Source organism: Canis lupus, chromosome 17 (genome assembly GCF_011100685.1).
Source record: "Canis lupus familiaris isolate Mischka breed German Shepherd chromosome 17, alternate assembly UU_Cfam_GSD_1.0, whole genome shotgun sequence".
NCBI lineage: Eukaryota > Metazoa > Chordata > Mammalia > Carnivora > Canidae > Canis > Canis lupus.
The window spans coordinates 19,784,965-19,804,961 of record NC_049238.1 but is presented as its reverse complement, the minus strand read 5'-3'; the positions used below and the strand labels follow the sequence as shown (position 1 = coordinate 19,804,961).

General features: G+C 37.3%; 1 protein-coding gene across 16 annotated transcripts in view; it reads left to right on the top strand.

Annotated features, from left to right (window-relative positions):
- Nucleotides 1–19,997, top strand: part of DTNB (dystrobrevin beta) — a 244,842-nt gene that overhangs the window by 125,510 nt on the left and 99,335 nt on the right. For all 16 annotated transcript variants that reach the window (XM_038560959.1, XM_038560968.1, XM_038560966.1 and 13 more), the window contains exon 9: nucleotides 1,787–1,911. In XM_038560959.1, the coding sequence (XP_038416887.1) occupies nucleotides 1,787–1,911 (125 nt within the window). The remainder of the gene's footprint in view (nucleotides 1–1,786; nucleotides 1,912–19,997) is intronic.

Sequence of the window (19,997 nt, the reverse complement as noted above, 5' to 3'; positions counted from 1 at the left end):
CAAGGAGTCTGCAGACCTGAGCAGAAAACCTACAGAAAAATAGACAGGCAAAGGGCAATATCAGAATGGCATGGTGTTTGGGCTGAGTAGCTAGCTCCTCATGTACATACTAGGAAGAGGAGAGATGGGAGCCAGATAGGAAGGCTTTTGTATGGGATGTGATGGTACATGTTTAGACCTCATTCTGTAAGTATTATCAGCCTTTGAAAGGTGTTAGGCAGAAGTGACACAAGGTCTGGGGCTGTGTAGAAAACAGATGAGAGGGGAGGGTCAAGTCACATTTCAGCCCGTCATTAGGCAAAAGGGAGAGAAAGTGCGTGGGGTGGGTGGTGTTTAACATTTCTGCTTTGTTTAGCTTTGTAGGACTTTTAGGAAATCAGATTACATTTAGATTTTGCCCAGAATTTAATGTGTTAAAGGGGTTAGTGATAGGTGATTTGGAGCCAATATACGAAGTTTCTGAAGAAATTGGTATTATTTAGCCTGTGTTATAAACAAGGTAGTAATTTTCCCTATATAGTCTTTTTTTTTTTTAAGACTTATTTTGGAGAGAGAGAGGGCAGGAAGAGCAGAGGGTGGGGAGGTAGGGGTGGGGGAAAAGGAGAGAGTCTTTAGTAGACTCTTTGTTGAGCATGGAGCCTGACATGGAGCTCAATCCCATGACCCTGAGATCATGACCTGAGCCAAAATCAAGAGTTGGATGCCTAATGATTAAGTCACCTAGGTGCCCTTTCTTTCCTTACATAGTCTTAAAGGCAAAGAGAGTTTTGCTTATTTTATGTTAAATACATGCAAGCAGCATATAAATATTAAATGGAGATGTGGTATTGATAAGGCCCACAGCTGCAAACAAGTTCTGTTTTTCAGTTAGAGTGGTACATATGGTAGTACACTGTAGAGAGTGTAGAATGAAATACTTACATCTTTTTGCAGTTAATATCCTTCCAAAGAAAGCTCAACAACCATGTCATTTAAAGGAAATTGGCTGAGCAATAATATCAATGTATGAAGAGCCTCCTTTATATATGGGTTTCCAATGTGAATGTTCTGGATAACTTAGTTGTGGCGTATTGTTCACTTTTGTGCATATTACTGTTAAATCTTAGACTCACTAGTTTTTGGATTTAGTGTATGTATTTTCTTCTACCTTACAGAGAAATGTATTAGTATGCCAACTTACTCTTGTACCTTCAGCGTATCTGAATTTTATAGTCACGGGTCTGATGCTGACTGCCTGTGTATATGAGGGCACTCGTCTGTGTCTGTATACATAGCCAGACCCTTAGCACCAAATGTTCTGCCTCACATTTATTTTCGGAATATTCTCTTAATAGGCACGTTTTGGGATGTGACTTAGTCAGCTAATTTGCTAACATTCAAAAGCCACGAGCTCTCAGCATTATCTTAGCCTTTTAGTATTTTAGTCCAGCAAAAATTTCTGACTCTGATTGGGAAATTAAGTATAACATCTTACAAAAAATGATCCAGAAGCATCAAAAGGGAGAGTTCATGCAAGGGGCACAGAGAGAGGTTCAAAAGGAAAGTTAACATTAACGTAGAGTGCACCGTAGAAATGAGGGAGTAAGCATAGAAATGAAGGACCACAAGTGTCCTTGAAACAACTGTAGGTTTCTTTCTATAAAGCCCAATAATGTTGATTATAATGCATCTTAGTTTTTATTTCAAAAGAAATTTTCTGCAGTTCTTGTCACCAAGTTCCTTTGGAATTCTTTTTTATTCTTTTGAAGATTTAGTTTCTTATTTCCTTATTTTCTACTTTGAACAGAAATCCCCTGCAAAGAAGCTGAGCCATGCAATTAGTAAATCTTTGGGGTGTGTACCCACCAGAGAACCTCCGCATCCTGTTTTTCCTGAGCAACCAGAGAAACCACTTGACCTTGCAAATATTGTGTAAGTATACACCTGGATATGGATATGGATTATACTGAAATGGAGACCTTGCTGAATTCTTTTGGATCAAAACCAACTTTACCTAACATGAACATTTAACCGTCTGATTTATACTTTACTTTTGGGGGAACTTAGGACTTCAAGATCTCATTTCTTTAAGTCACCATAAATATTTACGTGGAAGGCTAGCTCCTGAGCCCTGAAGCCTTAGTAATATAATGATCTCAAACAGAAACATTAATTAATATATTAAAGAGTGATTATTGAACCAGTTTTAGCAAGGCTGCCTTTTTTTGTTTGTGTGTTCTTCCTTAAATCAGCATTAGAGATCAGATTCTCTGCAGCAATGGTGCCTATAGTTATTTTTAAAAATAGTTTAGGCAACATGGAAATGAAAATCAACTTCATTTGCTTCTTTGTATTGAGAGAAAATTAGGAAACATGAGATTGTATACTATAAATAAACTAGTGTTTTATTTTTATTTTCTCTGAATATTCATGTTAAATGAAAGGAAGCCAGACAGGAACAAAAAAGAGAAGCAGAGAAAGAGGAAGAGTATGAAGGAGAAACAATGAAGTGTTAAGATTCAGCCTCTAAACTGAATTCTTCACTCTGAATTAAATGGTGATATTGTATGTACTACTGGATAAAGTCAGTAGGATTTTTTTGTTTTGGTTTGTTTTGGTTTGTTTTCAAGAGGGGTGGGCAGAGAGAGAGAGAGAGAGAGAAATAAAATCTCAAGCAGGCTCCATGCCCAGCCTGGACGCGTGGAGCCTGACATAGGGCTCGATCTCACAACCCTGAGACCATTACCTGAGCTGAAATCAAGCATCAGACGCGTAACCAGCTGAACCATCCAGGCGCCCCAGAGTTGGTAGTTTGTTTGTTTGTTGTTGTTGTTTTGAAGATTTTATTTATTTATTAGAGACATACAGAGAGAGAGAGAGAAGAAGAGAGAGAGAGAGACACAGGCAGAGGGAGACACAGGCAGAGGGAGAAGCAGGCTCCATGCTGGAGCCTGGCGTGGGACTCGATCCTGGGTCTCCAGGATCAGGCCCTGGGCTGAAGGCAGCGCCAAACCGCTAAGCCACCTGGGCTGCCCGAGTTGATAGGTTTTTGATCATTAGTCTTTACTGGGTGTTGAGAGGTTTTTCTGTTGAGTAGACATCTGGTTTCTTTTACCTCCCTAAAAAACACTTAGGGTTCTTGATCTTTTATTTTCTTTCTCATTCAATACTTTGAAAAACTTTTATTAAAATGCATATATATAGATTAGAAACTTAATAATACAGAAGAGAATATAATAAAATGCAGCACATCCCACCACACTTCATTGTGCATTGTCTGGGTTTTCGATCTGTGAGTGGATACCTCCATATCTCTAAATAATGTATTGAGAGCCCTAATTCTTGGCTAACCAGTTTGGGACATTATTGAATTCCTTCTGTTGTGCAGGGAACCAGTCTCACTTCTTTCTCTACATGTCAACCCATCCTAGTTTTTCATAATTATATCACCATTTTTAAAGTTGGTTACCTTAGTAATTTTATTTTATTTTTACCTTTGTAATTTTAAACACCATTCCTACGCCTCTGTATCTTGTAACTTCTTTCAACTTACACTGGGTGAACTTAGGAAATAGTATCTTTTGTCTACTTCTCCCTTTTCCTTTTGGCTCTCTGACTTCTGTCATCTCTCTTTTATATTGTCAAATCTGATAATACTTCTGTTCTCTTCTGTGACCATAACTAAGCCTTCTGAGATTTATTAAGGGTTAAATCTAAAATCAGGGGCGCCTGGGTGGCTCCCTGGGTTAAACATCTGAGTCAATCTCAGCTCAGGTCTTTTTTTTTTTTTTTTTTAATTTATTTATTCATGAAAGACACACACAGAGAGGCAGAGGGTGACATGGGACTCGATCCGGGACTCTAGGATCACACCCTGGGCCAAAGGCAGGCAGGCGCTAAACCGCTGAGCCACCCAGGGATCCCCATCAGGTCTTGATCTCAGGGTCATGAGTTTAAGCCCCGCACTGGGCTCCACGCTGGATGTGGAGCCTACTTACAAAAAAAAAAAAAAAAAAAAAAAAAGAAAGAAAAGAAAAGAAAAAGGATAAAGTTGAGGGGCTCCTGGGTGACTACATCGGTTAAACATTGGACTCTTGATTTTGGCTCAGGTCATGATCTCAGGTTCTGCTCTTGAGCCCCCACCTCTGGCTCTGTGCTGGGCGTGGAACCTGCTTAAGTTCTCTTCCTCAGGGTGCTTGGGTGGCTCAGTCAGTTAAATGTCTGCCTTTGGCTCAGTTCATGATCCCAGGGCCATGGAGTGGAGCCCCTGCTTCTCCCTCTGCCCCTCACGCTGCTTGTATGCACGCAGTCTCTCTCTCTCTCTCTCTCATGCTCTCTCTCAAATAAATAAATAAATAAATAAAATCTTAAAAAAAAAAAAAGATTCTCTTTCTGTCTCCCTGTGCCCTTCCCCACACTAACATGCACATGGGCTCTGCCCCCCTAAAAAAAAAAAGAAGTTGAAAACCAAACACAGCATTTACAATTTATATTCATTACAAAGTCAGTGTGCTTTGATTCTGTATATTCCTTTGTGTAGTCCCAATGCCCCCATCCCTGTGCAGTTACCTTCCCATCAGAGTAGAGTGGGGTCTTCCTTACACATCACTGATTGCTCAAAATCATGCCTGTGGATTTTATGACTGTATCGACTTTCTTATGCTGGTTTTGTCCTTCCTGTGGTTTCCCACTGCTTTCTTCTTCTTGCTGGGGAAAAAAACTGCTTTTGTTCCTCCCTGTGTTCCGTAGTGAATTTCATCTATTGCTTGTAATCCGTTTTTTGGTTAAATTTATTAGCCTTTTCTCTTTTTGGTTAGTCTTGATGTTACATTTTATTTAAAAAAAATCTTTGCTGCTTTAATACAATAGTGATTTTCTCTTTCTTACTCTCCCTTTTAGCTATAACAGTGTACCTCTCACTCATGCTTTTTTTTTTTTTTAACCTAGGATGGACTTTTGTATATGGTGTGATGTAGATCTGATTTTCTTTCCCTCCTCTTTGCATTTGAATAGTAACTTGTTTCAGGGCCATTTATTGGATGATCTATCATTTCCCTACTGACCTGCAGTGCCACAGTTGTCATGAACCAAGTGTCCAAATATGTGTGGTCTGGTTCTGGGCTCTCCTGTTCCTTTGATCACATTTTCTATCCTTATGCCAGTCTCAAACTGTATTAATTATTATAAGGGATTAAGTGGTGTTTTTAGGAATGTCTTGTCTACTCTTTGCCCTTTGCTCTTTCATATAAGTTTTAGAATCAGCCTATTGAGTCCCTCTTAAAATTTTGGTGGAATTTTGAACAGAGATTCATTGAATCTAAAGATCAAATTGGGGAGAGTTGACATCTTTACAGTATTAAGTCATGAATGTGTTATGTCTTTCCATTTATTTAAATATAATTTTATGCTTTTTAGTAAAGCTTTGTAATTTTCCCCAGGAAGGTATTATATATGTTAGATTAATTCTTCTATACTTTTGAAGATTCTTCTGTACATTTGTTGTTGCTGTTGCAAATGGTGCCTTTTTTCCCTATAGTTTTTTTGAGATATAATTTACATGTGATAAAATGCACCCACTTCAAGTGTACAGTTCAGTGAATTTTGGCAAATGTATAAGTCATGCAAATGGCATTTTCATTGAATTATGTTTCTCAACAGTGTATTGCTGGGATGTGAAAATGCAAATTTTCTGTATTTTAACCCACTATCTAGTCATCTTGCCTGATGTGCTCATTAATTCTAGTAATTTGTACTTAGATTTTTTTGAATTTCCTATAAATAATTATATCACCAGCAAATAATGATAGTTTTGTTTCTTTCTTCCCACTCCTTATACTTTTAAATATTAATCATATTTTTTTTCTTTTGGTCTTCTTGCGTTGGCTGGAACCTCCAGTGCAGTATTAAATAGAAGTGGTTTGGTAGGCATTCTTCTGTTATTGCTAATCCCAGAAAGACAGCTTTCAATGTTCATTTAGTGTGTCATTCGATGTAGGTTTTGTAGAAACTGTTTATCAGGTAAAAGAGCTTCCCTTGTATACCTCATTTGCTAAGAGTGCTTTTTTTGGGTCATGAATGGATGTGGAATTTTGTCAAAGACCTTGACATGATCACATAAGTTTCTTTATTCTATTAATGTAGTGAATTACATGAATTGTTTTTTTAAACTGCCATACATTCCTAAAATAAAGATAAGTTGACTCTCCTTTTAATACACTGCTAGATTTCACTTGCTAAGTTTTGCTTAGATTTTGCCTCTGTGTACAAGTTAAATTGTCCTGTAGTTTCCCTTGCATTTTGTTCTGTTTTGTTTTGTTTTTAGGACAAAGTTTACCCCGTCTGCTATTCTGCTATCTTCAAAAAGTTGAGGAGAATTCTCTTTTATATATATATATATATATATATGTATATATATATATATATATATATATATTTTTTTTTTTTTTTTACTTAATATATTTATTCATGAGAGACACAGAGAGAGAGGCAGAGACATAGGCAGAGGGAGAAGCAGACTCCTCACAGGGAGCCTGATGCAGGACTCGATCCCGGGACTCCAGGATCATGCCCTGTGCCAAAGGCAAGCGCTCAACCGCTGAGCCACCCAGGCATCTCTCTCTTTTTATATTTTTTGAAAGAGCTTATTTAAAATTGAGATTATTTGCTCCTTCAATTTTTGGTGAAATTCACCAATGTTGTTAATCTCTGCTAGAAGCCTTCTTTGTGGGAAAATTTTGAAATGTAAATTCCATTTTTAAAAACAATTATAAGACTTCATTTTTATTTCTTTTTGAGTCACTTTAGAACATATTTGTAGGAATTTGTCAATTTCATTTGAATTTTCAAAGTTATTGGCACAAAGTTTGTAACTTTTGTCTATAATATGTATGCTAATGTCCCTATTAAATTCCCACTCTCATGTATTTATGGGTTTTTTTCTCTTTTGTTTTTCCTTGAACAAATCTTCACATAGATTTGTCCAATCTATTGGACTTTTAGAGGACCAACTTTTGGTTTTTATAATTTTCTTATTGTATGTACTGTATTTTTTAATATTATTTGTTTCCAACCTTATCTTTATTATTTCTTTTATTACAGTTCCCTTGAGTTTATTTTGCTACTCTCTTTCTAACTTCTTTAAAGATATGGTTAGGGGAGCCCAGGTGGCTCAAGGGTTTAGCGCTGCCTTCAGCCCAGGGCCTGATCCTGGAGACCCGGGATCGAGTCCCACGTTGGGCTCCCTGTGTGGAGCCTGCTTCTCCCTCTGCCTGTGTCTTTGCCTCTCTCTCTCTGTGTGTGTGTGTGTGTGTGTGTGTGTCTCATGAATAAATAAATAAAATCTTAAAAAAAAACATATGGTTAGCTTACTCATCTCCGGTTTTTTCCACCTAATGTAAGTATTTAAGGCTATGAATTTTTCTAAATACTCCCTGAATAGTATCCAAGTTTTCTTATATAATTTTTTTATTGTTTAATTCTAAATATTTTCGAAGTTGTGTTATGATTTCTCCTTTAAGTAGTATACCTTCTTTTTTTTATGATTTTATTTTATTTTATTTTATTTTTTTAACTAATCTCTACACCAGTCTGGAGCTCAGACTCACAACCCTGAGATCAAGAGTTGCACACTCTATCAGCTAAGCCAGCCAGACGCCCCAAGCAGTATACTTTCTTAATTTCCAAACATATGAGGATTGCCTGGTTGCCTTTTTGTTATTAACTTCTAGTTTAATTTCATTTTGGTCTAATAAGAGTTCTGTACTATTCAATTCTTTCAAATTTGTTTTGACATACTTATTATGTGTGATATATGACCCAGTTTATTATATTCCTAGTAAACATGAAAACCATGTTTATTCTGTACTTGTTTGGTTTAGAATTTAGTGAATGAATGTATGTCATTTAGGTCAAGTTTGTTAATCATGTTGCTCATATCTTCAAAACTATACATATTTTACTAGGAAATTGAAAAATTGTTATCTAGTGACTGTCTTTATTCCTAATAATTGTGTTTGTTCTTGTCTATTTTATTCACTAAACATCTTTTAATATGTTTTGTTTGTATTTGCCTAGTGTAACTTTCCCCACCCTTATACTTCCAACCTTTGTCCTAAAGAGTTCGATGTGCTTCTTGTAAATTGTAAGCTGGATTTTAAAACTCTAGTCTGACAAACTGTCTTAACTGGGGAGTTTCGTCCATTTAAATGTGTTATTATGATGTTGTGGTTATTATAATTAGACATTATAAGTAAAATTGGCTTTCGTTATTACAGGTAAAGAGTGTTACTACTGTAATAATTGGACTTTTTTCTACTATATTATTTTGTACTATTTATAATGTTTTAAAAATTCCCCTTCATTTGCATGTCCCAGTCTGGTCACCCTTTCCTCAGTGGTAATCATTCTAAGATGCTCACTGTACAGCTTTTTACTGGTACATATTCTTGAAAACTAGGTAGCATTTTGTACATTCTTTTAAAAAATTTATGTTAAGTGGCACTATGCAGATTTTACCTATTCATTCTCCATACCTAGTTGCCTTCAGAGCTCTGCCTCCACATAAAATGCTGCAGTAAACACCTCAGATGTTTCCCCAGTGGAACTGGGTAAGAAGTTCTTTAAACCTAGGGTACAGGGACGCCTGGGTGCCTCAGTCATCTGCCTTAGGCTAAGGGCATGATCCTGGTCCAGGGATGGAATCCCACATCAGGCTCCTCACAGGGAGCCTGCTTTTCCCTCTGCCTATGTTTCTGCCTCTTTCTCTCTGTGTCTCTTATGAATAAATAAAAATCTTTAAAAAAAGAAACAAAAACCCTAGGGTACAGTTGTTAGTCAAAGGTTACAAATATCCTGACTGGAGGAAGTGTGTGTTGGGGAATCCAGTACATTAGGCATAGACGTTCAGTTAATCTCTCCTGTGTCTGAATTTAGACCCCATTTACCCGCCTATACCGGCTGTGCCTGAATTCAGAGACTTTCTGGTCAGTTTCACTAGAGAGTAATCTCTAGGTTTTTTTTTTTATGAGGCCTAGAAAAGAGGAGTCATTTGGCTGTATGGTTTTGGGGAGTGGAGTGAAAGAGGCAAGACGTGTTCTGCTTTCAACCAGTCCTCTTATTTTTTTTTTAATTTTTATTTATTTATGATAGTCACAGAGAGAGAGAGAGAGAGGCAGAGACACAGGCAGAGGGAGAAGCAGGCTCCATGCACCGGGAGCCCGATGTGGGATTCGATCCCGGGTCTCCAGGATCGCGCCCTGGGCCAAAGGCAGGCGCCAAACCGCTGCGCCACCCAGGGATCCCCAATCCTCTTATTTTTAATGCAGCCCTTCACTCTGCTTTCTGAGGCATCAGGCATCTTTAATTACTGAGCATTCCTGATCTTGTGACTCCACTTCCCTGGTCTTAGGAGGACTTTGACCTCAGGTTTCTTTTTCTCTCTATATTGAAAATGCCTTTCCCATCTATAGTTTCTGTTAGAAGTTTGAGTATGAATTCATTCTAGGACAGAGAGCTAAGAATTGGAACCTTGAATTTTTCTTATTGATTCTTATCATTTTATTATATTTCCCTCTAATCTTTTTTTTAATTTTTTTAAATTTTTATTTATTTATGATAGTCACACACAGAGAGAGAGAGAGAGAGAGAGAGAGAGAGAGGCAGAGACATAGGCAGAGGGAGAAACAGGCTCCATGCACCGGGAGCTCGACGTGGGATTCGATCCCAGGTCTCCAGGATTGCGCCCTGGGCCAAAGGCAGGTGCCAAACCGCTGCGCCACCCAGGGATCCCTAACCTTTTTTTTTAAAATAAGACATTGTAGATAAAGTCATGGTTTCCTCTGTCTTTCCTAATCCCATTACCCTTTTTCTCCATAGAGGTGCCTCTAACATTCATTTGGTATTTATTACTCTATACATGTTCTTATATTTTTACCAGATGTACATGCATCCATAAAATAACATGTTTTAAAACTTTAGATCTTCAGTCTAACGCTCTCCCAACTGAGCTATTTCGGCTGCCTGTTTTAAAACTTTAAATAAATGGTGGTGCTTTACAATGTATCCTTTTGTAAGTTTATTACTTTATTAAATAGTATGTTTTTGAGATTTATCTAGAATCTCAAATGTCATTCTACTGAATGACTATAAAACAATCCATTCTCCTATTGATAGACATTGAGGTTGTTTCTAGTTTTTTACTACAACCTACCATGCAGCTGTGAGCATTCTTTTTTCTTTTTTTTAAGATTTTTTATTAATTAATTTGAGGGAGAAACAGAGCAAGAACACAAGCAACAGGGAGAGGCAGAGGGAGAAACAGACTCCCTGCTGATCAGGGAGCCCAATGAGGGGCTCGATCCCAGGACCCTGAGATCACAACCTGAGCCCAAGGCAGATGCCTAACCCACCGAGCCACCCAGGCACCTGGTCCTAAGATACGAATATAACATAATCGAGATAGATTAGGTGATAATGAAGTAAAAAACTAACCCCCAAATCTCATGGTTAAACGCATGGCTGTTTATTTGTCACTTATGCAAAGTCTCTTGTGGATGGGAAGGATTCTAGAGCAGCTGAACTATGGACTGTGGCTCAGTGGTTTAGGCTGCTTCAATTTTTGGCTCACCATCTTAACGTGAGGCCTCATTGATCCTTGTAGCAGGGAAAGGGAGCATATGGGGAACTCATACCCATCTTCCTGTATTCAAAAGTGACACGTCATTTCCCTTACAACTCTACCTAACTTCAAGTGTATATAGTCTTCCCTATACCTAGGAAGGAGAGGAGAACTAGGTATTGGTCACCTCTAGTAATGTATACCACAAGTATGTTCAACTTCACTAGATGTTTCCATACTAGATATTACCCAGAACTCAGATTTTACAGTTCGAGTATTTATTAATCTAAATTATTCTCAGGACAAGAATATAGTCAGCAGACCACTCAGAAAACACAATATAGTTTTCTTTTTAGATTTTGATGAAATTTTGAGCAATTAAAGTCCCTTTCAAATTTGAGTTTCTATCTTTTATAGATATTTTTCTTCTATATTCACATGTCAATGAGTCCCAGATTGGCTGATGTCAGGGTTGCTCATCTTTAAAAAGCGTAGATTACCAAATCACTTTCATTCTTGGTTAGATCAGCTGAATCATTATTCTGGAGGTGGCCTGGAAATCTATCTTTTCAAAAACTTTCCTAGTGAATCTGATCAAATGATGGAACCAAATCATTAGAATATAAATGGTTATAGCTGTATGAACAACAAGCTAAGAATTCAATATTGAGTATCCAAAATACATATAGAATACAACTAAAATATAAACATATAAATAGCAAACCTTAACTCTTGCTGAGATTCTTAGTTATCCATTCATTCAGTGAATATTTATTGAGGACCTTCCAGGTACTTTGCAAGATGCAAAGGGTATTCACACAGTACTTTGCTTCTATGCAAATAGGTTTGAATGAGTGAGGTAGCCAGTTTTATAATGGGTAGTGTCTTCTGCCTGCTTCCCTAGGAGTTACAGGTAGAGCTCTAAAGATGAGAAAATTGTGAGAGTGGGTTGCTGTGCATTTCTAATCATGATCAGGAAAAGAAAGACACTGTTTTGTACTTAGAGATGAAGGTAGCTCCTACATTTGAATGCTTAAAGTCAGGAAAATATTTCTTTTGGATAGGATCATGATTATTTTAATCATTGTTTTATTATATTAACTTAAAAGGGTCCTTTTTAAGACAAAGAATAGACAGCTGTATTGCACTTCATGAGTCTTTACACATTGTAGGTAATGCTTTCAAACACCTAAGTTGTTTTTATTTGTTTTACTAAATATCAGTAGTCCTGGTTCAGATGAACCCCATCTACCGAGTGAGTTAGGATTGGGGATAAAATCCAAGGGACTGGATGACCAACATAGATGAACCTTCCCCTAGGCCACTAATTAAAATTTTTTCAAGTAAACTCATTCTGTATAGTTGTTGCATGCTTATTTGCTCACAACTTTTGAAAGACAGGATATGCTAGAAAGTCTGACTTTTTCAAGCTGGATTGTTCTCAGAGTAGGGAATAAAGTTTCTTACTAAATTTTTAGTTTAAAGATCAAATTTGTTAATTTTTTCTTTGTTTCTGGCTTCCATTTCATTTTTTTTTTAAGATTTTCTTTATTTATTCATGAGAGAGACACACAGAGAGAGAGAGAGGCAGAGACACAGGCAGAGGAAGAAGCAGGCTCCATGCAGGGAGCCTGACGTGGGACCCGATCCCGGGACTCCAGGATCACACCCTGGGCCGAAGGCAGGTGCACATTTCATATTTAACATTAATGTTCTCATCTCAAAATTATAAGAATACCTTTGTCTATAAAAAAATTCTTATTTCTGGATTTTTTTTCATTTTTTTGTTACTGTTAGATGTAAGATAGGAATTTAAGGGTTTTTCTTTCCCAAAGTGGATAGCCGTTTGTCCCAACTCCATTATTTTCTTGCTGATTTGTTGCAGTTTTGATTTTGCTTCCCTTTTAGCAATTGATACTCACTTTGATGTAAATATCTGTAAATAATTCTCTGATAGCTATAAATCTGTAAATAATATCAGTAAAATAATTCTCTACCAAGATGTCTTTACCTTATGGTTTGTCTTTATTTCACTGGAAGGTTAAAAAAGGTTTTTGTGAAGAATAACATTTATAGTGAAGCCTAAAAGATAAGTAGATATTAGCCATTAGAGGTCAGTGGAGGAACATTCCCAGCAGAGGGGGAACATTAGCACAGGGAACAGGGGGAAGGCTGCAAAGGTGGGCAGAGGCCACCTGAGATTTTGGATGAGATACTAAATAGAAGGGCTTTTTTTTTTTTAATTTTTATTTATTTATGATAGTCACACAGAGAGAGAGAGAGAGAGGCAGAGACACAGGCAGAGGGAGAAGCAGGCTCCATGCACCGGGAGCCCGATGTGGGATTCGATCCCGGGTCTCCAGGATCGCGCCCTGGGCCAAAGGCAGGCGCCAAACCGCTGCGCCACCCAGGGATCCCTAGAAGGGCTTTTAGATAGGAGAGAGAGAAGTTGAATTTTGTATTTTAACACATCACTGCCTGCTGCGTGGAAATAGGAAGTGGGGACAAGGGTGAAAAAGAAGAGGCCAGCTAGGTTTTTTTTGTTGTTTTGTTTTTGTTTTTTGTTTTTTTTCCAGAGGGCCAGGTGAGAGATGATGGTGGTTTGGACTTTCATGATGGCAATGAGAAAAGTTTGTGAACACATAAAGAATTTTAGGTTTTATCATTATTGCACACCTAGAAATAAAAGTAAAACCCCAGTGGAAATGTGGGACAGGAATTGAAATTAAGTATGAGATAAAGTATTTAATGTTAATTGCTTACATTTCATGTTGACATAGGGATTTTTCCAAATCCTCATAAATTCAAGATTCAAGTGTTGTTGATATGGATTGAGCACCTACAGTGTTCCACTTCTGTATATACACCATTTCATTTACTTCTTACCGCAACCTTTGCAGTATAAATATCATTCACCTATAACAGGTCAGGAAATGGCATTGGTAAGTTTCAGTGACCTGCCCAAGATCACACAGTACGAAATGATGGAGTTGAGACTGGACTCCACACCTAGCCTTTTTCCATTGCACTGCACTTCCTTAACAGGCAGACCCAGTAAGAAATTGTTACCATGGAAACATACAATAATTAAAACATTGAGCCCTGCAGTTAGTTTTAGATCGGGAGAGAACATTGAATAGCAAGCTGTATGTTGGTTGATTGAAAAATAGAAGGGAGGTAGGGTGGTATGATAGAAGAGAAACTAGATTAAAAGACATCAGTTTACTATGCAGTGATAATAAAACTTGATTACCTCAGAATACGTTTAAGGTTAATGTATTTGAAATTACTTTTTTTTAAAGATTTTATTTATTTTATTTGAGAGATAGAGTGCACATATAGAGAGGGACAGAGGGAGAGAATGTCAAGCAGACTGAGCTTAATGGGGAGCCTGACGTTTGGCTCGGTCTCATGACCCCAAGATCAAAACCTGAGCTGAAACCAAGAGTCGGATACTTAACCAGACTGAGCCACTCAGGCGCCTCCTGAAAGTACCAAGAAGTTAGAATGCTATAATACTGCACTCTAAACTTTCAGTCTTTTCCTCAGAATTAAGTAAATCATATCACAAAAATGTAAACTCCACAAAGACTAGGACTCTTATTCTTTGCTGAGGTCCCACCCAGTGTCCAGAATAGTGCCTGGTGCTTGGTAGGCACTTAAAATACTTTGAATGAATGGATGACACTAACACAATTTTATACAGACATCCACCTCATCCCCTCCTCTGCCCGTATACCTTCGTTCCTTCAGAAAATAGTACAGGTCACATACCTACTAGATGTCTCCACTAGGTGTCAGACATATTTCCTTGATTGATTCATTGTGGGGATTTTTTTTCTGGTAAATTGAGAATATTAAGTAAATAGGTTTTTCAAATAAACCTCAAACAAATCCGATTCACTTATCATCAATACTCTAGCAACTTTTCTTATAAGTTTCTGAGAGAAATTAGTTGTTTCTTTCAGTCAAAGCATCTTTATATAACTTCTGGCTCTTGATGTCTGATAGACTCTGCTAGCCTAATTCAAGCAATTTGCTGTTGTTTAAGATCTAATTATCTAACCACACAGTCCTTATACCTAATTTCTTTAATTAGTGGTTAATCCCCATTACGTTTCAGTTTATGGTTATTTATTTCTGAGAGAAAGCAAAACTTTCTGGTTGGGTTAGTGTACTTATTCCTCTGAATTTCATCATGGAATAGAATGACCAAGGTCCCACTGGACACACCTGTGATTGATGTGTTCTCTTAAACAGGAGTTGGCAAACTACAGCCTGTCGGTTAAGTCTCACTCATTGCCTGTCTTGTGTGGCCCATGATCTATCTATTATTTTTATATTTTTAAATGGTTGAAGTGAGGGACACCTGGGTGGCTCAGTGGTTGAGCATCTGCCTTCAGCTCAGGGGGTGATCCTGGGGTCCTGGGATTGAGTCCTACATTGGGCTTCCCACAGGGAGCCTGCTTCTCAACCTTTGCCTATGTCTTGGCCTCTCTCTCTCTGTACCTTTCATGAATAAATTAATAAAATATTTTTTAATAAATGGTTGAAGAGAAAAAATATTTTGTGAAATAGAATAGTAATATTTTGTGAAAATTACATGAAATTCAAATTTTGGTGTCCATAAATAAAGTTTTTTTCAGACAATCTATTCCTTATTCCTTCATGTATTGTCTTTGCTTTTGGGCTACAGTGGCAAAATTGAATCTTTGTAACTAAGGTTGAATGACCCTCAAAACCTAAAAAATTGTACAGCATAGGAACTCTCGTCATTTGGTATTGTAATAGTGATATCTGGTGACAGATGGGAGCTACACTTGTGGTAAACACAGTATAATGTGTAGACTTGTTGAATCACTATGTTGTACACCTGAAGCTAATTAACATTGTGTCTCAACTATACTTCAATTAAAAAAAAAAACCTAGAATATTTACTATCTGGCTCTTTAAAGAAAAGTTTTGCTGACCCCGACTCTTAAAGAAGAGTTGATTAAAAACTGCAAATTTAGGGTACTTTGTGCTTCTTGATGTTTTGTTTTTCTGAATGCTCATCATCATCTTTGATGGTTCACGCTGTTTTTTCAACTCAAGGGTAAAGGTTAATTGGTAACTTTTTCTGTCAAAGCACTTGGATAAAGTTTGTTACCTAGAAACCAGACTGCCTTATTGTTTCTTGCTGCTTATGTGTATATAAATATGCAGCTGAGCCAACCAGTTTTCTCCACACTTTGCGTCAAAACAGAATTAACCTAGATAATAAAAAATCATTATTTAAATTATAGTTACAATTAAATACTTTAATATGACTTTTATTTTAACTGCTCTTCTATTTAATGCTTAGACGATGCATTATTTTGATTTGATCAAAACATATCTGTCCTTTTTTTTATTTCAACTTCATTTTTTTTAAGTTCTTATTTATTCATGAGAGACAGAGAGAGAGAGAGGCAGAGACATAGGCAGAGGAAGAAGCAGGCTCCATGCAGGGAGCCTGATGTGGGACTTGATCCTGAGACTCCAGGATCCCACCCTGAGCCAAAGGTAGACGCTCAACCTCTGAGCCACCCAGGGGTGCCCATAGATTTTTTTTTTTAACTTTAGGCAGTTATGCTTGAAACATCCTTTGCTAACTGTATTTGTGAACTTTTTAGTAAAATATGAAAATTCTACTTTTTAAATTCTTATTCATAATAACTTTAATTAGAAGATTTGTGAGACCAGAAATAACAGAAGACCATTTGTAAAAACCCTATAAAATTTGTAAATCTATGAAGAAACAACTGTTAAAGAACTGCTCTGTGAAAAAATAACTACTTGTTTATGTTATTTAGACATTAAAGCTCATTTTTGTGATGCTTCTTTATAAATGATGGATGAATCTGGATTTGGAGATGGCTTTTGTGACAAAGAATGCTTATGGCTAATTGTCCTGTGCCAAACTGAAAGCCTCATTGTTAACAACTTTTTTTATAAGCCAAATTTGGGTGTTTTCAAAGACAGTTATGAACTGGCTTTAACTATATTCCCAAACAAATTATGGGGTTGTTCTAGAATTTTTAATATTGATGTATTGATCTGGATTGAAATCACTGTTTTCCAGAACTGTTTACTAAATATGTATTGTGACTGGGGCTCTGTGCTTGGTGCTAAGGATAGAATCTTATTTGAGAAAACTGACAAGATGGTACTTTTCTCTTAGATTACTAGATGAATTTGATGTTCTAGTCACTTGAAAGACGTATCATATTCATTTTGTGTATCTTGGTCTTTTGAGATTGAAACTATTTGGAAGGTTATAATTTTGAGCTATTTCCAACAAGTAAGTATTATACTTTGGCTCTTAGATCACAGCTCATCTGATACTAATTCTATCTTGTATTTTGCTGTAGTAACTTTGAAAAAGCTAGGCAGTGGTGACATAATCTGTTCACCAGTGGGCCACAGACACCTTTTACTTCAAGTCTATCTGTTTTAATCTTTGGAGAAAAGAAAAGCTACTCCCCTCCCCCCCATTCATATAGCCTGGAATGTGAAGGTTCTTATGGTTTTTAAGGGTCACAACCCATGTAATACTAATTCTATCTAAATGTTTTGCTGGGATGACTTTGAAAATGCAGCACTTGAGGAATACAAGATTCTCTTAGATATTTGAGCTTCTTTTCATCCTTGTTTGGGTGTTGTCTGTTTGGTTCTTCCGGCGTTAGGGCCACTTGCTAGCCCTGGAAGCATATCTCTCCAAAAAAGAAAGATGGAGCACAGAGATGGCTGATTCTAAGGGTCATGTGTCATGTGAGGTAGCCCTAGAAATAAGATAAGGTTTTTGCCTGAATTTCAGTGTGTGTGGGGAACAGGGGGCTGCATACACTCACGAGCCCACAGATGTGAGTATATAAATACCTTTGTAGGGGTGTGTGAGAGAGTAATGGTCAGGTAAACAGCACATGTGGTGATTGGTTATGATGCAGTAAGGATAAACAGTATTATTTAATACAACAAAACTCAGGGTTTAATCCTAGGAGGGTAATTATTTACAAGTGGCTGTGACTTTGGTCTGCCTCCCCCCTAGGGATTTTTCTCACTCTGTTTACCACTATCATAAAGCACTTTGCTTCTAAACTCTAAATTTAACATGGTCGAAACACCATCCCTTGGTCCTTTTTCTCTTTCTTTTCATTGTAGTAAATATATATAGATAAAATTTACCATCTTAACCATTTTTCAAGTGTATAGTTCAGTAGTGCTGAGTATATTTATATTATTGTGAAACAGATCTCCAGAACCTTTTCAACTTATCTGAGACAACCTATTAAACATCAACTTTCTTTTTACTTCAAGCCTGTGATAGCTACCATTCTGCTTCTGTTTCTATGAATTTTAGTACTTTAGGTACCTCATCTAAGTGGAATCATATACTTTTTTTTTCTTTTAGTGACAGTCTAATTTCACTTAGCATAATGTCCTCAAAACCTCAAGGTTTATCCATGTTATAGCATGTGTCAGGACTGCCTGATTTTTTTTAAGGCTGAATAATATTTCATTGTATGTATATACCACATTTGGTTTGCTCATTCCTTCATCAGTGGATGTTTGGGTTGCTTCCACCCTTTGAGCTAATCTGAATAATGCTGCTATGAAGGTGGGTGTACAGATAACTCTTTGAGACCCTGCTTTCAATCCATTGACATATATGCCCAGAGATGGGATTGCTGGATGTTAATGGTAGTTCCACTTTTAGTTTTAGTTTTTGAGGAACCCCATAGTGTTTTCCATCACAGCTGTACCATTTTATATTCCTGCCAGCAATGTGTGAGGGTTCCAATTTATACTTGTTCTTTTTTCTTTTTTATTATTGTTGTTTTATTTAAAGTAGTCACCCTAATGGGTATGAGGCAATATCTCATTGTGGTTTCAATTTGTCTTTTCTTAACCGTTTTATTGAAGTACAATTTATATACCACAAAATTCACCCACTGTGACAGTTAAGTAACTCTTAATAAATTTATATAATTTTGCAGTTGTCATCATCATCAGTTTTAGAACATTTCTACCATCCAAAAAAGTCTCCTGGTACCTACTTTTGGTCATTTCCAGCTTTTACTGGTAGCCCCAAGGTAATTACTGATACGCTTTCATGGCTTTACCTTTTCTAGCAATTTCATATAAACACAATAATAAACTACATAGTTTTTTGGTTCTGGCTCTTTCATTTGGCATAATATTTTTAAGGCTTATCCATATTATATCAAGTGTCAATAGTTCATTCCTTTTAAATGCAGTGAATATCCCATTATATGAGAATACTACATTTTATTCATCCCTCAGCAGTTGATAGACATTTGGCTCATTTCCAGTTTTTCCTGTTATGAATAATGCCGCTATGAACATTTACATCTTTGTGCAGACATGTTTTGTTTCATTTTTTATAAAAAATTATTTGTTTATATTCATGAGAGACAGGCAGAGACACAGGCAGAGGGAGAAACAGGCTCCTCACAGGGAACCCGATGCGGGACTCGATCCCAGAAACCCTGGGATCACAACCTGAGCCAAAGACAGATGCTCAACTGCTGAGCCACCCAGGCATCCCATATTTCGTTTTTTAAAAAACAAGTTTGTTGTGTGTTTTTTTCTTAGAGTGCACACAAGCAGAGGTTGGGAGGAGGGGCAGAGGGAGAGGGAGAGAGAGCATCTTAAGCAGACTTTATGCTCATTTCAGAGACTGATGCAGGGCTCAATCTCACAACCCCGAGATCATGACCTGAGCCGAAACCAAGAGTCAGATGCTTAACCAAAGCTACCAGGCATCCCATTGAGAATGTTTTTATTTATTTCTCTTGGGTGGATACCTAGGAGTAGAATTGTTGGGTCATGCTGAATAAGTGTACATTTAGGTTTTTAAGAAACTACCAAACTGTTTTGAAAGTGAATGTACCATGTTACATTCTTGCTAGTAACACATGAGAGTTCCTGTTTCTTCCCATTCCCACCAGCACTTCATATATTGTCATTTTATGGATTTTAGTCATCCTAGTTTGTGAATAGTGGTATCTAATTGTGGTTTTAGTTTGCATTTCCCCAGTGACTGATCATGTTGAGCACCTTTTCATGTACTTATAAGCTGTTTGTGTTTTTTCTTTGATATAATTATCTGTTTAAGATCTTTTGCAGGGCATCTGGGTAGCTCAGTGGTTGAGTGTCTGCCTTTGGCCCAGGTCATGATCCTAGGGTCCTGTGTCTCTTGAGAGACACAGAGAGAGAGACACAGAAAGAGAGAGAGAGAGAGAGAGAGAGAGAGAGAGAGAGGCAGAGACACAGGCCGAGGGAGAAGCAGGCTCCATGCAGGGAGCCTGACATGGGACTCGATCCCGGGTCTCCAGGATTAGGCCCTGGGCTGAAGGTG